The sequence below is a fragment of the Myodes glareolus genome, chromosome 4 (genome assembly GCF_982192425.1).
Source record: "Myodes glareolus chromosome 4, mMyoGla1.1, whole genome shotgun sequence".
In the NCBI taxonomy this organism is placed as follows: domain Eukaryota; kingdom Metazoa; phylum Chordata; class Mammalia; order Rodentia; family Cricetidae; genus Myodes; species Myodes glareolus.
In genome coordinates this window covers 68428821-68444576 of record NC_142029.1, presented here as the reverse complement: position 1 = coordinate 68444576, position 15756 = coordinate 68428821, and the positions used below count along the sequence as shown (strand labels likewise).

At 37.7% G+C, this 15756-nt stretch overlaps 1 protein-coding gene and 1 pseudogene across 1 annotated transcript; one reads left to right on the top strand and one right to left on the bottom strand.

Moving 5' to 3' along the window:
- The first annotated feature begins 9341 nt into the window (after nt 1-9341).
- LOC148122321 (olfactory receptor 10D3-like) lies at nt 9342-10250 on the top strand (annotated as a pseudogene).
- Nucleotides 10251-13260: 3010 nt separating this feature from the next.
- On the bottom strand, nt 13261-14196 carry LOC146894453 (olfactory receptor 8A1-like). The gene has a single exon (XM_087905930.1). It carries the CDS (start codon nt 14194-14196, stop codon nt 13261-13263), a length of 936 nt encoding a protein of 311 aa, XP_087762056.1.
- Between the last annotated feature and the right edge of the window lie 1560 nt (nt 14197-15756).

Sequence of the window (15756 nt, the reverse complement as noted above, 5' to 3'; positions counted from 1 at the left end):
AATTTGCATGTTCTCTCTCTGCCGTTTGATTAATTTGGATAGGGGTTTGTCGATCTTGTTGATTTTCTCCAAGAACCAGCTTTTTGCTTCATTGATTCTTTGGATTGTTTTCTCTGTTTCCACTTTGTTGATTTCAGCCCTCCGTTTGATTATTTCCAGTCTTCTAGACCTCCTGGGTGAATCAGCTTCTTTTTTTTCTAGATCTTTCAAGTGTGCTGTTAAGTCTCCAATGTGTGCTTTTTCCACTTTCTTTAATTGGGCACTTAGTGCTATGAACTTTCCTCTTAGCACTCTTTCATAGTGTCCCATAGGTTTGAGTATGTTGTGTCTTTGTTTTCATTAAATTCAAGGAAGAGTTTAATTTCTTTCTTTATTTCTTCCTTGACCCAGGGGTGATTTAGTAGTTGACTGTTCAGCTTCCATGAGTTTGTTGGCTTCCTGGGGGAAGCATTATTGTTGAATTCTAATTTTAGTCCATGGTGATCTGACAAGATACAGGTAGTTACTAATATTTTTTTGTATCTGTAGAAGTTTGCTTTGTTACCAAGTATGTGGTCAATTTTCGAGAAGGTTCCATGAGCTGCAGAGAAAAAGGTATATTCTTTCCTATTTGGGTGGAGTGTTCTATAGATGTCTGTTAAGTCCATTTGATTCAATACCTCCAATAAATCTCTCAATTCTCTGTTTGGTTTCTGTCTGATTGACCTGTCCATTGGTGAGAGAGGAGTGTTGAAGTCTCCTACTATTAGTGTGTGTGGTTTGATGACTGCCTTGAGTTCTAGAAAAGTTTCTTTTACATATGTGGGTGCCTTTATATTAGGAGCATAGATATTCAGGATTGAGACTTCCTCCTGATGAATTGTTCCAGTTATGAGTATGAAATGTCCATCTCCATCTCTTCTGATTGATTTTAGTTTGAAGTCGATTTTGTTAGATATTAGAATGGCCACACCTGCTTTTTTCTTAGGTCCATTTGCTTGGAAAACCTTTTCCCAACCCTTTACTCTGAGTAGGTGTCTGTCTTTGTGGTTGAGGTGTGTTTCTTGTAAACAACAGAATGTTGGATCCTGTTTTTGTATCCAATCTCTAAGTCTGTGCCTCTTTATTGGTGAATTGAGTCCATTGATATTAAGTGATATTAATGGCCAGTGGTTGTTGACTCCGGTCATTTTTTTTTTTTTTAGGTAGTAGAGTGTATGTGTTTTTCTTCTTTGATTTGTGCTTGTGAATGGTCGCTAGATGTTCGAGTTATTGTAGGCCGTGTTGGGAATGTTGGATTCCTTCGGTAGTGATTTTCCTTCTAATATTCTCTGTAAGGCTGGATTAGTAGCTACGTATTGTTTAAATTTGTTTTTATCCTGGAATATTTTGTTTTCTCCATTGATAGTGAACAATAGCTTGGCTGGGTAAAGTAGTCTGGGTTTGCATCCATTGTCTCTTAGTTTCTGCAGTACCTCTATCCAGGATCTTCTGGCTTTCATGGTTTCTATAGAGAAATCTGGTGTAAGCCTGATAGGTTTACCTTTATTAGTTACTTGACCTTTTTCCTTTGCAGCTCTTAAAATTTTTTCTTTAATATGTATGTTTTGTGTTTTGATTATTATATGGCGAGGGTATGTTTTTTTCTGATCCAGTCTATTCGGTGTTCTGTATGCTTCTTGAACCTTCATAGGAATATCGTTCTTTAGGTTGGGAAAGTTTTCTTCTATAATTTTGTTGAATATATTTTCTGGGCCTTTGATCTGCAGTTTTCCTTCTTCAATCCCTATTATTCTTAGATTTGGTTTTTTTATTGAGTCCCAGATTTCCTGAATGTTTTGTGAAGAGAATTTGTTGGATTTGCCGTTTTCTTTGACCAGAGCATTTATTTTCTCTATGGTATCTTCAGATTCTGAGATTCGTTCTTCTATCTCTTGTATTCTATTGGTTATGCTTGATTCTGTAGTCTCCGTTCGTTTACCTAGGTTTTCCATATCCAGCCGGTTCTTGGTTTGTGTTTTCTTCATTGCCTCCATTTCAGTTTTCAATTCTTGGACTGTTTCCTTTACTTGTTTTATTGTTTTTTCTTGGTTTCTCATGGTCTCATTCACGGATTTACTTATTTCTTCAAACTTTTTGTTATATTTCTCATCTACTTCTATACTCATTTCTTCAAACTTTTTGTTATATTTCTCATCCAATTCTTTAAGGGAGTTATTCATATCCTGTTTAAGGGACTCTATTGCTTTCATAATGTCACTTTTTTCTACTTCTTCTGGGTTAAGGTGTTCAAGTCCTTCTGTTGTAGGGTCCTTGGGATCTGGTGTTTTCATGTTGTTTTTCAGATTGTTGGATGAGGTCTTGCCTTGGCGTCTGCCCATCTCTTACTTCAAATGTTCTCTATTGGAACTTCTGTTACCGGGTCAGGTTCCCTTCTTGGGCAGGGACTTCACTGACAGAATGCCCACCTTTCCTCAGGCAGGCTATTGAAGCACAGGCACTCCCTCTTTCCAGGATGCGCTTACAATGCAGGCTCAGCTTGCAAGGCAGCTGAGCTGGGGAAAATTTTATGGCCCCAGGGGGAAGGGAGAAATATAGGAATTCGTACCTGGATGGGAGCTGGGATGGCAGGCGGGAGGGGGTAGCCAGCACTGCAGGGCGACCTGGGCGACTGTGGGGTCGGGGAACGCCAAAGCTCCTCCCCACCAGGACCCTGTCAAGGCCCGAAGCAAACTCACCCCTCCGATGGTCCTCTGCTAGAAGTCAGGGCCCCTGCTGGTCAGGAATGTGGCTGAGCTGGCACCTGGTCCACCTGTTCTCAGGGAGGCCTTTAAGACCCAGGAACTGCCTCGAGCCGGGCTGCGCCTACAGCCCAGGCCCAGCTGGCAAGGCAGCTGAGCTGGGGAAATTTTATGGCCCCAGGGGGAAGGGAGAAATATAGGAAATCCTACCTGGATGGGAGCTGGGATGGCAGGCGGGAGGGGGTAGGCAGCACTGCAGGGCTACCTGGGCGTCTATGGGGTCGGGAACACCCAAGCTCCTCCTCACCGGGACCCTGGCACGGCCCGAAGTAAACTCACCCCACCGATGGTCCTCTGCTAGATGTCAGGGTCCCTGCTGGATGGGAGCTGGGATGGCAGGCAGGAGGGGGTAGCCAGCACGGCAGAGCGACCTGGGCGTCTATGGGGTCGGGGAACACCCAAGCTCCTCCTTGCCAGGACCCTGCCATGGCCCGAAGCCCCAATTCTTTTGAGGTACATACCACATGTATGATATATGATAGTCGTCTCTGTGAATAAGTTTTAATTTCTCTTTCTCAAGAGATTTCTCCTTTTCAAATCTAAACTTTATTAATTTTGATGGTATCCATAGCTTTTATTTTCCTGTGGAAACAAGAGCAAAACTCCTTCCCCAATGTAGCAAATCTCCTGGTCTTCATTTAGAGGTCAAAACATCCTTGAAATATACCAGCTGATCTAATTCAGAAGTTTTTTGATTATTCAATGTCTCTCTGCTGAGATTTTTCCTTTCTGATTAGTGTTAAGAAAATTGAACGTTAGTAAGCATTATGTAATCTATTTCCAGGGGTATTTTTCATACCATTCTGTTTATTTAACATATTCCTTATAGTTTGATTTGATATTTTTAAAACTGCGTGACCTGTAGGATTATTTGGTATACCTGTAATATGCTTTATATTATGATAAGCAAAAAACTTTTTCAGTTTCTTAGAGACATATGCTGGACCACTATCTGTCCTTATTTGTGCAAGTATACCCATGGTGTCTATAACTTTTAATAAAAATGTGATTACTCAATCAGTCTTTTAGAGCTCAGGCATTTGCCCATTGAAAACTCAAATAAGTGTCAATGGTGTAGTGTACATATTTTAATTTTCCAAAATATTCAAAGTTGAACACATCCATCTCTATATTTCATACCTTTGAGTATTTCTTGGGTTACTCCTTGCAGGTAATAGTATTTGGCTATAAAAGAACAAGTAGGATATCTTTTTATAATATCCTTAGCTTGTTGCAATGTAATAGAAAACTCTTTCTTTAAACCTTTGTTATTGCATGATATTTTTTAGGAAATTCTGAGGCCTTCAACATATTGCCAATCAATTAGTTAATTTCTCCATTACCTTGTGCTGTCGGAACTGGCAAACTCACATGGGATTAGTTATGTGTTATGTATATGGGACAAAGCCTATTTCTCATTATATTGTGAACCTGAATGAATAATGAAGTCAATCCTGTATCATCTGGTATAAATTCAGTGGCTTAAATAAGCAAGACAACTTTTTCTTCATATTGTGAGTCAGTAACTATACTGAGAGGTTCTTTAAAATACCTTAGTACCATGAAAACAGCATAGAACTCTGACTTTTGGACAGAATTATAAGGGTTCTGTTCAACCTTACTTAAATCATCCGATTTGGAATCTGCCCTTTCTGATTTATTTGCAACAGTATAAAATGTACAGACTGCAGTTGTTGGGTGTGTCATGTATAGTTTGATGAAGAATGCAAGTAGTTCTCTTTATAAGGTTAATTTTATAGAATTGCTATTAATCTCTCCTAAAGAAACCTAGTACAAGGTCTTTGCCAGGGTTCATTGCCTTTCCATAATTGTTTAATTTCATCAGTAGTAAAAGATGCTATAATCTCTGCTGGGTCTCAACCTGCTAGTTGAGAAAGTCTCAATTTTACTTTTATAATTAATTCAGAGACTTTTTCCACATAAGTTTTTAATTTTCACTTAGTGTATGTGGTTAAAAAGATCTATTCTAAGATAGAATCTTCCCTCTGCATTCAAATTCTTGTAGGGGAAATTCTGGAAGGGAATATGACTAGAATGCAATTAAAATTTGGATCTACCCTATCAACACGTGTCTCTTGAAATTTCTTTTCAGCAACCATTAATTCTTTCTCAGCTTCAGCTATTAAGTCACAGGGACTTTTCAAGTCTTTGTCACAATCTAAGGTTTGTTCAAATGAATTAATAGACAAGTGTTATCCCAACAGTCAGTCATAGACTGGAAATGTCTCCAAACAATCTTTAAAAATCATTGAAAGTCTGTAATAGTCTCTCCTAATTTGTGCTTTTGTCTTCTGTAAACCTATTTTATGACCTAAGCAGTTGAAGGTTTTTTCATGAGCAATTTGTAATCCCTATTTAGGCAAAACTTTCTTTACTAAACATTCTTTCTAAATTATCTATGTTTGAATCAGATAGCAAAGTGTCATCCATGTAATGTTAAATTATAGACTTAGGAAAATGCTTATATATTATCTTCAATGGCTGATTTACAAAATATTGGCACAGGGTGGTAATATTGAGTATTCCCTGTAGGAAGATGGTCCACTGGTCCTAATAGGTTGAGAATTATTCTAAGTAGGCACTGTGAAGGCAAATTTTTCTCTTTTCTTCTAAAGGTATATTGAAGAAACATGCTTTTAAATCAATAACTATGAGAGGCCATCCTTTCGGTAATAGAGAAGGCAGAGGAATTCCAGATTGTAGAGGACCCATAGGTTGAATAACCTTTTTTCATAGCTCTAAGATCTGTCACCATTCTCCATTTTCCAGATTTCTTTTTAACAGCAAATACAGGACAATTTCAATGACAGGTTAAGTCTTCAATATGGTAAGCATCTAGTTGCTTCTGTACTAGCTGTTTTAAAGCCTGCAGCTTCAACTGTTAATGGCCATTATTTAACCCATGTTGGTTTCTTAATTAACCATTTTAAAGGTAGGACCATTAGTACCTCTAAAGGTTTGCTGGTTACTTTGTGTTCTTGTACAGCTTGAATGGCTGGTGACCTTTGTTTATAGTCCCTTGTAATATACTTTCAGGAAACATGCCAAGATTCTGGAGAAATGATAGTTGTGTCCTCATCCACGCCTAGTAATCCTTCAATTAAAATGTTATTTATTCACACTTTTAGCTTTGGTCTTTATTTATAGAAGTCTGCCAAAATATATGTTTCCTATTTCCCACTGGAATTTTTGATTCATCCTCCATGTCTATTCCATCATCTAGAATAGTATGGTTTTTTTTTATAGTAGGCACTGAATTTTTTTAATTTTCCTGGTGAGACATTATAATATGAGTGGGGTCTGTTTGTTGGGTCTTCTTTCCTGCCCTGCCCCCCAGCTGTTTAGTCCCAGAGAAAAATCACACTGAGATCTTTATAAGTTATAAAGCTGATTGGCCCATTAGGTCAGGCTACTTATTAGCTAACTCTCTCATCTTGATTAACCCATTTTTCTGATCTATTTTAGCCATGTGGTGCAATACCTTTTTCAGTGGGGCAGCTCACATCCTGCTGCTTCGGTGATCTGGACAGGAGTGGGAGGAATCAACTTCCTCCTCACCAGAAGTCTCCTGCTCTCCTTGCATCATTTCCACTTTCTGTCTGGTTTTCCCACCTACACCTCCTGCTTGGCCAATCAGTGTTTATTTAAAACATGATTGACAGAATATAGACAATTCTCCCGCACCAAGACATGTTCTTTACAATGATTGTGAATGATTACACTATGTTTGACCTTGGTGCCTACAAAAGGTCCTTCAAGGAATTTCCCAATAGTATCGGGTTGTCTTCTCTATCTTTGTTGATCTACAGCCATTGGTCCCATGTCGGCCTTTGCCACATCTCCTACATATTCCAGATGATTGAGACCTTCTAATCTTGCCATTCCCAGAGAGGACATTATTTCTAGGAATTCCTTGTCTACAATTCATTCTGAGACGTCCTATTCTACCACAATTAAAACATTTGGCATTTTGGTGTCTCCTCATACCACTGGAAATTGATTCTCCTACCCAAGCCTCAGTATTTTAGTCAAATGTTTCAACATTCATTTTATGCAAGATCCATTTATCTATTGGTTGATTTTACCTTTAAAGGCCCAAAGACTTATTTGCCTTCTAAGTTGACATTTTCAAAAACCAGAGATTCAATAAGTACATATTAGATTCTGGGTCTGTTACTCCCAGTTGTACAGCCTTAGTCATTCTTTGTGATAAGTCAATAAAGCATTCTCTCTGGCCTATTTAGTTCTGGCATATGATTTAATTACCTTTCCTGGTTATGAATCTTGACCCAAGCATTTAAAGCTGCTGTGACACATAGGGACAAGTTGTGTTCATCATAGAGAGTGTTCCTGGTCCTGAGAGTCTGAGTAATAGCCCTTGCCAAGAATTTGATCTTAGGAAGTCTCAAATCCTTTTGATTTCCCCTGTTCTAGAATTTTTGCCTCTTCTTGATAATAGAATTTTCAGAGAAGCTGGGGTCTGTCTTCAGGACTGCTGAGACTAATTGAAGTCAATCATGTGGGGTAGCCTTACTGCTTAATGCCCAGGTTTTCATCATTTCCCTAACAAAAGGTAAGTATAGGCCATAAGATACTATTGCTTGCTTAACTTCCTTCAGGTAGCTCATACCTATAGGTTGCCATTTATATTCTTTTACTACCTTAAGTTATTTAATGCCAGATGGCTTTTCAGAGGATATTAACAGCTAGGCAGCTAAAATGCTGGGTAAATCATCCCAGACTCTGGCACAAACTGGCAAGGCTAATCTTGTCCTTGCCCCTTCTCTCCCTACTCATTAGTTTCAATAATTACTTCAATCTTTTCAAATCTTTTTAACACTGCCTTTTGTAAAGTTTGAATCTCCTGTCCAGTATTCCATTCGAATGCCCTCTTTGATTCATTTACCTTCTGGTCCTTATTCTGTATATATGATTCTGCAGTATGAAATTTGTGCAGAAAGATAACATCTCATCTTTGGACATAATTTTGATAGTGTGCATATTGCCTTCCTGGAGAGACACCCTTTCCATTAACTTATTATAACTTTTCAAAATATTCTGATTGTTTAATTCAACAGTATAAATTCTTTCATACAATTTTTCAGCACCATTGGACATGGATTGTATTTTGTCTGTCAAATTAATGTTATCCTTTCTATAGTATTAATTTTTCAGTCAGATGTTCACTATTTGTCTGTAAAGATTGTAGAATTTCTAAAAGCGTCTCATTCTTGGGTCTGTTATCCAACCATTTCTTAAAGATATAATATAAAAAACAAAGCTAATTCCCAAAATCAAATAAATGTATTTATAAGGAAAATCACATAAACCTTTCAGAATATCATCCATAGCATAAGCCAAATGGTTATTAAATTTTTAAGCAGTAATATTGTTAGAAATCTTATAAGTTTCAAATTTATCACTTACCTCCCACAGATAATTTTAGTGAATATGTATAATCATATTTATTGGCCAGCAGGTGTCATGGTTGCAGCCACGGGTTGGAGGGACACAGAGGAGACACATGAGCAGCATCCCCAATTAGGTCCTGCTTGGTTTCAGTGCATTGTTGCCCACTTAAATATTGATAAATATGCTTTGTTTAACAAATTAAGAGCAGTTATTAAGGGCATTCAAAGTGATTCTGAGAGTTGGTGGTCAGAATAAGAAGAAAGCCCGAAGTTTTTTTTTTAAAATGTTTATTTATTTATTATGCATACAATATTCTGTCTGCATGTATGCCTGCAGATCAGAAGAGGGCACCAGACCTTATTACAGATGGTTGTGAACCACCATGTGGCTGCTGGGAATTGAGCTCAGGACCTTTGGAAGAGCAGGCAATGCTCTTAACCACTGAGCCATCTCTCCAGCCCCAAGCCCAAAGTTTTTAGTCAGTTGAGAGTCACAAACTGTGTGCCTCTGGCAGAAGAAGCATTGGTAGAAGAAACACCTCAGGAACTGCCTGGTTGAGAATCAGCCCCCTATGGGTCATGAGGTGTGGGCAGGGAAAGTCAGATTCCTAAGCAGCAACAGATGGACTGTAAGTGGTCGAGAAACATGCCTGGGCTGGCAAACTGGGAGTGTGATCCTGTTAAGTGTTGACTCCTTCCAATGTTGGGGCTGCCAGATGAAGCAGAATGTGTCAGATGGGGTAACATGAATCAAATAATTCCACATGAACTCAGAATAGTGTATAAGGTTTTTTTTTGTTTTTTGTTTTGTTTTTCTGTTTTGTTTTGGTTTTTTTTTTTTTAATTAAAAAGGAAAACTCACAATGAGGAAGTAGGAATGCATCCTGACATTCAGGTGTGACCCACGGGAAGAAGGAAGGTGAATGGGTGGGATGGTGACTTTTGGTACCCAAAGTCACACTCACACCCCGACCTGGCTCAGACTTTCAAAGGCCATCACCCGAAGGAGGTTCCCCATCAAAACTTTTGAAAGTTCTTTCCAATACAAGGCTCCCAGTGAGTTTTGCAAAAGCTTGAATTTCTTTGGGAAGTTCAGATAAAGGGGTCCATCCTTTAATCAAACTTGAAAATGAGGAATTGGACTTCGATAACTGCATTCTTCCTTATGGGAATCCCAAGTACAACTGGGCTGGAAAAGTTGCTCTTTGTTCTCTTTTTGGCCTTCTACCTGCTCACACTTCCAGGAAACCTACACTTTCTCCTGGCCATTGTCACCTCTTCCAGCTTTTACACACATATGTATTTCTTCTTGGAAAATCTGTCAGTTCTTGATATATTTTGCCCTTCGGTGAGCTCCCAACAAAAGATCCTCTACCTCACAGGACACAGTCACACCATCTCTTATCAGGGCTCTGTCTCCTAGTTCTTCTATCATTTCCTGCACCCCCTTGCAGCCATGTCACCCTCTGAAATACAGTCATCATGAGTTCATCGGTGTGTGTCTCCATGACAGTGGCCACCTGGATGGGGAGCTGTATGCATGCAGCTGTTTTCATGTTTCTAATCTTCAAGTTACCTTACTGTAGACCCAGTGAATTGGACAACTTTTTTCTGTGACATCCTTGTGGTGTTGCCCCTGGCTTGTGGAGACATGTATCTGGCACAAGCTGTGAATTTCATCAATGTAGGTCTTGTTGCACTCATATGCTTTCTCTGTATTCTTACTTCATACTCTCACATAGTTATCTTCATACTGAAAATTCGTTCTTCTGAAGGCAGGCGTAGAGCCTTCTCCACTTGCAGTGCCCACCTGACATCCATCCTGCTCTTTTATGGCCCTGTGGTCTTTATTTACCTGGACTCAATGGTTCAAGTGTTGAATAATATTGTTACTCCTTTCCTTAACCCTTTGATATATTCTTTGAGAAACAAAAAGATAAAGGTGACTTTGAGAAAGGTCTTGGCACAAGGGATGCATACTCCTGGGGAATACGCTTTATGTCATAATCTCACTTTACAATTTGTCTCAATTATCTGAGAGAAGTTGCTCTAATTTTTGTATGATCTTAAAAGTTGTTTGTAGCATACTTTATAATGAATAGATATTATTTTGATTGAAGTTTATATTTCTATTGTTTTAATTATGAAATTATAATAAAATTGCAAGATTTATCTCTGCCCTTTCCTCTCTCCCAACCTCCCTGCTCTCCTTCAGCTTCATGGTTTCTGTTTTCTATAATTGTATTGATATACATATATATTTTATATATTTGTATATACATATAGTCCTACATATGTTTGTATATACATCTATTTTCTTAAATATAACCTTTTAAATTCAAATAATGTTAGTTGTATGTATGTATATTTTCAGAACTGAGCTTTTGTCAATGGACAACTACTTAGTGCACCGTGTACTGCAGAGACCTCCTCCTGAGTTGCTCTCTTCCATTTTTTAACACCCATATTTACTCTCTCTTGTATTCATCTTGAATTTTAAGGGCATATCAATATTTACTTTCGTTTAAATATATTTGTGTGCATACATTACAGGTTTGTTTTTAATTTTTTAAAGACTGTGTGTCTAGGGTCAGTGAGAAGAGAAAAAGAGAATAGAGTTGGGAAGAATAGTTGAGGACACTGGTGGAGGAAGAACTAATGTACATGTCGTCACTCTCATTGTTAATCTATTCATGACAGCCAGAAATTGGAACAACCTGATATCCATCAACAGATGAATGGATAATAAAATTTGATACGTTTTCACAATGAATATTATTTAGATAGGTAGAAGGTGAAGATATTTTTAATTAAAGGACTTTTAAAGGGTGATAGTAATTTTTATGTTATTTAATAAGAAGTTAATTAGTCTTAATGAAACCTACTAGCTGAGATATAGTCTCCTTTTTATTCTAGTGCTCTTCTTGCATGTAGTCTTGGAATAATCTTCGAGAAGCTAGAGAAAACAATTTGGATAATTATAAAAACATAAGAATCAGAATACAAACAAATTCATTCCCAGAGGAGTACAATCTATGTATCTAAAAATTTGGCTGCAAATACCTTTATTAATTTTATTTTTTGTTTATACTTTTATGCACATAAATTCATTTTATGCACATAAATTCACATGGCAGTGTTTGAGCAGCTTTGCATCATTTGTTGTTCTTGAAATTGGGGGAAGAATATAAAAGACACTTATGCCCATGATTATCAGAGATCTTACCTTTTAGACAGAAATGCCTAACTCCTATAAAAGTTAGTGTTAAACTGTGTTTGAAATGAGTGTCATGAGGTAGGTACATAGTCTCTCTCCAATAAAGGAGGTATATGTTGGATGACCTAATTTATTTTGTTTCTAAGATCCTATAAATAAGAAAGCTTTTTTGTCCATACTAAATAAATGCCCACAAAGAAACTGCATAGAAACCTTCAAAAGTTGATGGGGCTATTTTGCAAAATATTGCTGTGTATTTGTCTAGATCCCAGTATAAGTACTGTCTTCTGTTACTTTCAGATGTGGCATGAAAACAGGAGACAGACCATTATTTCAACATCACAACTTCCTGCTCTTTCCATCTCTGTCTCATTTCATTGGTTTTATTTGAGTGTTGGTTTCAATCTCATAGCTAGGGAATGGGTCTATGTGAAACATGGAAGTTACTTAGGAAATATGTACCCCTCAGAAATGTGTGGGTGCGAGTTCAATTATACCTGTCTTTGCCCTGCTCAACCCATTGTCTATTGTCTTATTAATGCTAACTAGTTTGAGGGGAAATCTATGAACAATCTCTGAAAAAATATTTGATTCAATAATAAGTGCTGCTAAACAAATTAAAAGTAAAATACATGCTGTTCCTAAAGTGGTACTTTGGATGAAGATATGAACATAATTGTTATTAACTGAATGTGTCCTTGTGTTAATTATGGTCTTTATTGTTGTGAAGAGACACCATGACCATGACAACACTTGTAAAGAAAACATTTAATTTTGGGGGCTTGCTTACAGTTTCACAGGTTCAGTCCATTCTTATCATGAAGGGGAGTACGACAGTCTTTAAGCAGACATGGTACTGGCTAAGTAGTTGAGAGTCCTACATCATGCAGGCATCAAGAAAACAACTGATACACTGAGAAATATTCTGAGCATAGGAAACATAAAAGTTTGCCCTCACAGTACCACACTTCCTCTAAAAGGCCATGCCCACTCTAACAAAGACATACTTCGTAATATTGACACTCCCTATGAGATTATGGGTATCAGTTATTTTCAACTATCACAGTCCTCACATGAAAAAACTCATACATGATTTTTTGTGTCATTGAAAATTGCCATCCAATCATTCTAGTTGCAAGGTCAAAAACATTGAATTGGTTTCCTGTTCTTGCAACCCACATCTAAGTCATGAGTGCATATTAAGTTCTCTACAGCATATATCAACAATCCTGTCTCCTTCCATTGCCATTGATTTCTATCCATTTCACTTTCATATTTTTATTCCTCAGTTTTCATGTGTTTGTAGATTTGTCACTTAAAATACTACTGTAGACCATTGAGGAGGCTTAGTGGATTATGATGCTTGTAACCAAGACTGAAGACCTAATCTCCAGGACCCAAATGGGAAAAGGAGAGACCCAAATCTCCCACCTTGACCTCTGACACTTCTTTCATGGCACTGCTCCTTACACAAATAAATATAATTTGTTGAATTTATAAAATAGACCTAGCTCTTTCACATGAGACCACCAAGATTTTGTCTTATTTTTTTCTTAGTGGTATTTGCTAAGAATACAACACACACATACAAATACATCTATATGCATACTTATATGTATACCAGTAAGTAAGAAAGTAGGCAAGTGAACTTAAGGAGAGTGAAAATCACTGTGTTGGGAGTAGGGATACTAGAATGGTGAAGTGAGGTTCACCAAAAATAAAACACACATTTTATTTTAAGATGGCTCTTCAACTTGAAATAGCATCCTTACACACAAGACAGTTTAAAAGAAAAAAATGAATGTTTAAATTACTAGCTTTAAGATGTTTTCTATAGAGACTGAGAGTGTAACCCACCATTTACAAGTTTTCTTATGGCTTCTTTGACATCTTTGTTCCTAAGACTGTATATAAGTGGATTAAGCATGGGAATCACGGTGGTGTAAAAGACAGAAGCCACTTTCTCTTGAGTTGTGACACCTGTAGCTGGTTTCAAATACATGAAGATGATGGAACCATAGAAGACACCAACAGCTGCAAGATGGGAACTGCAGGTACTGAAGGCTTTGGATCTGCCATCTGCTGAGCGTATTCTCAGGATGCTGGCAAGGATGAAGGCATAAGAGATAAAGATGGCAAATACACTTACAAATACATTAAGTCCAACCAGCAGTATCATCAAAAACTCCTTGGTGTAGTCTCTTGAGCAAGTTATGTTCAGAAGAGGGAGGATGTCACAGAAGTAATGGTGAATGACATTAGTTCCACAGAAGGAACGGCTGGATATGTAGCTGGTATGGATAGTGGCCCCAAAGGCCCCCATAGCATATACAGCAGTGGATAGTAGCACACAGACTCTGTGAGACATGATGACATTGTAGAGCAAGGGGTTGCAAATAGCAATGTAACGATCATATGCCATGACGGTTAGCATGTAGGAGTCATCAATACCGAAGAAAGAGAACAGAAAGAGTTGGGTCATGCACTCAGGAAAGGCTATGAAATTCTTCTCTGATACAAAGTTCACCAACATCTTTGGGGTTATAACAGAGGAGTAGCAGAGATCTATGAATGACAAGTTACTGAGAAAATAATACATGGGTGTGTGAAGCTGAGAGCTGATCCTGATTAAAATGATTAACCCCAAGTTTCCTGACATGGAGACCACATAGATCAATAGAAACAGGGTAAAGAGTGGAATCTGGAGCCCTGGCTTGTCTGTTAACCCCTCAAGGACAAATAAGGTAGAGTGATTTCCGGGACTCATTCTTCTCCCAGCTTTCATGAGTCGAATGACTCAATGAAGAGAGGCAAACATTACCAGTTGGCAGTATTTATCAGTTCTAAGTTTGACAAAAGACATGTTTTTTTTAAGCAGAACCAATTTTTGAAAATCTAAACTCAACAATCTAGTAGTACTTGTTTGAGTATCGCCTACCATCAAGATTCCACTTCACTCTGCTTCATTTGTATTCCATGCATTGAGAAGTAAAACCCACTGGGTTTCTCTTTTATTGTCCTCATGTGACATTTAAGTGTGAAATTTGTGAAGCTACAAATGAAGCTCTAGCTTTTCCTGCAAAAGAAGAATAACTCTGTTCATCACAAATCTTCCAGGAGCACCTACTGAGAGATGTTTTTACATTTGGTGGCTAGGGTCTGCACTGACTGTTGTGTCTGATATCTTGGGCCTGAACTTCCATTACTGATACTGCTTGAGTTTCCTTTCTACTTAACTTGTTCAGTCCCTGATTCTAATCACATAGACTTTACTTCCTTCTAATCTGCCTATTTACACTCTGAGTTTTTGGCCTTAAATTAGATGTTTCTTGCTGATGGGTCATAGAGATATGAAGAGAATGAGGAATATAAGGGTCTGTGAGCAGAGAGTTGTTGTCTTTTGCCAAAAGAAAATTGAGATGAGAAAAGAAAAACACCAAGACAATTGGTGCTTGTGTTCCAGGCAATGTGCTGAGGGTACACTTATGACCCTTTTGATGTTAAAAGACTGCAGAAGAATGAGAGGGGGTGGGGAGAAAGAGAGAGAGAGAGAGTTGTTAGTTCCACAGTATAGAATATTAGTTTTGCTCAAAAGTAACATTATTTTTCCTACTTTACATGTATTTATATAAAATTTCCCAAATCTCCAAGTGAATATAAAGGTCAGGTCTTAGGTCTTTGCATGTATATATAAAAAAGCAACATACCTCTCCTATGACAGTTTTGTTTTGAGTCTGAGCCCAGAATGGATGGTAACTTCTGCATTAAGCTCATTATTCTAACTTCTCAACAATTCCCTCTGGTATTGTTTTTCTTGGAATCTCTGACAACATTATATTAACTTACTGGACACTTTGCTAAGTACTAAAAACATGCCGAGTTCGTGTTTGTTTAAATAAGACTGCATTAACCCTTACATCACCTTAAGGTAGGAATAAACAGTAGTGGAGAAGACACGTAGACACATTTACATATGGAGGTTAACCTGTGGCAAGAATTTCCTTGGGTCCTACCATAGGAACTTGTTATTTAGCAATGGTGACCTGACAATGCAAACATCTTCAGTTCCAGAACATTATATGAAATGAAGCATTACTTCTTTGAAATGAGTAAGTAAAAAGAAATCTCTGGTTACAAAGGATAAGATGAAACATAACTGAATTGCTAAGATTAAGTCTGGGTCAGTGGAATACTCTAGTGATAAGGGGCTATGAGAAATAGCACTAAGCAATTAGGTGAAAAGCCTTATTCTTTATCTTTTCTAAAATAGTAATCTCTGACAAGGAAAGTTTGCCGATGTTTACAGGGTTCCTCTTGTCTAATTGTG

What these genes read in the sequence shown, in the direction of transcription:
- LOC146894453 (XM_087905930.1), bottom strand. Translation starts at nt 14,196, where the DNA reads ATGAGTCCCGGAAATCACTCTACCTTATTTGTCCTTGAGGGGTTAACA.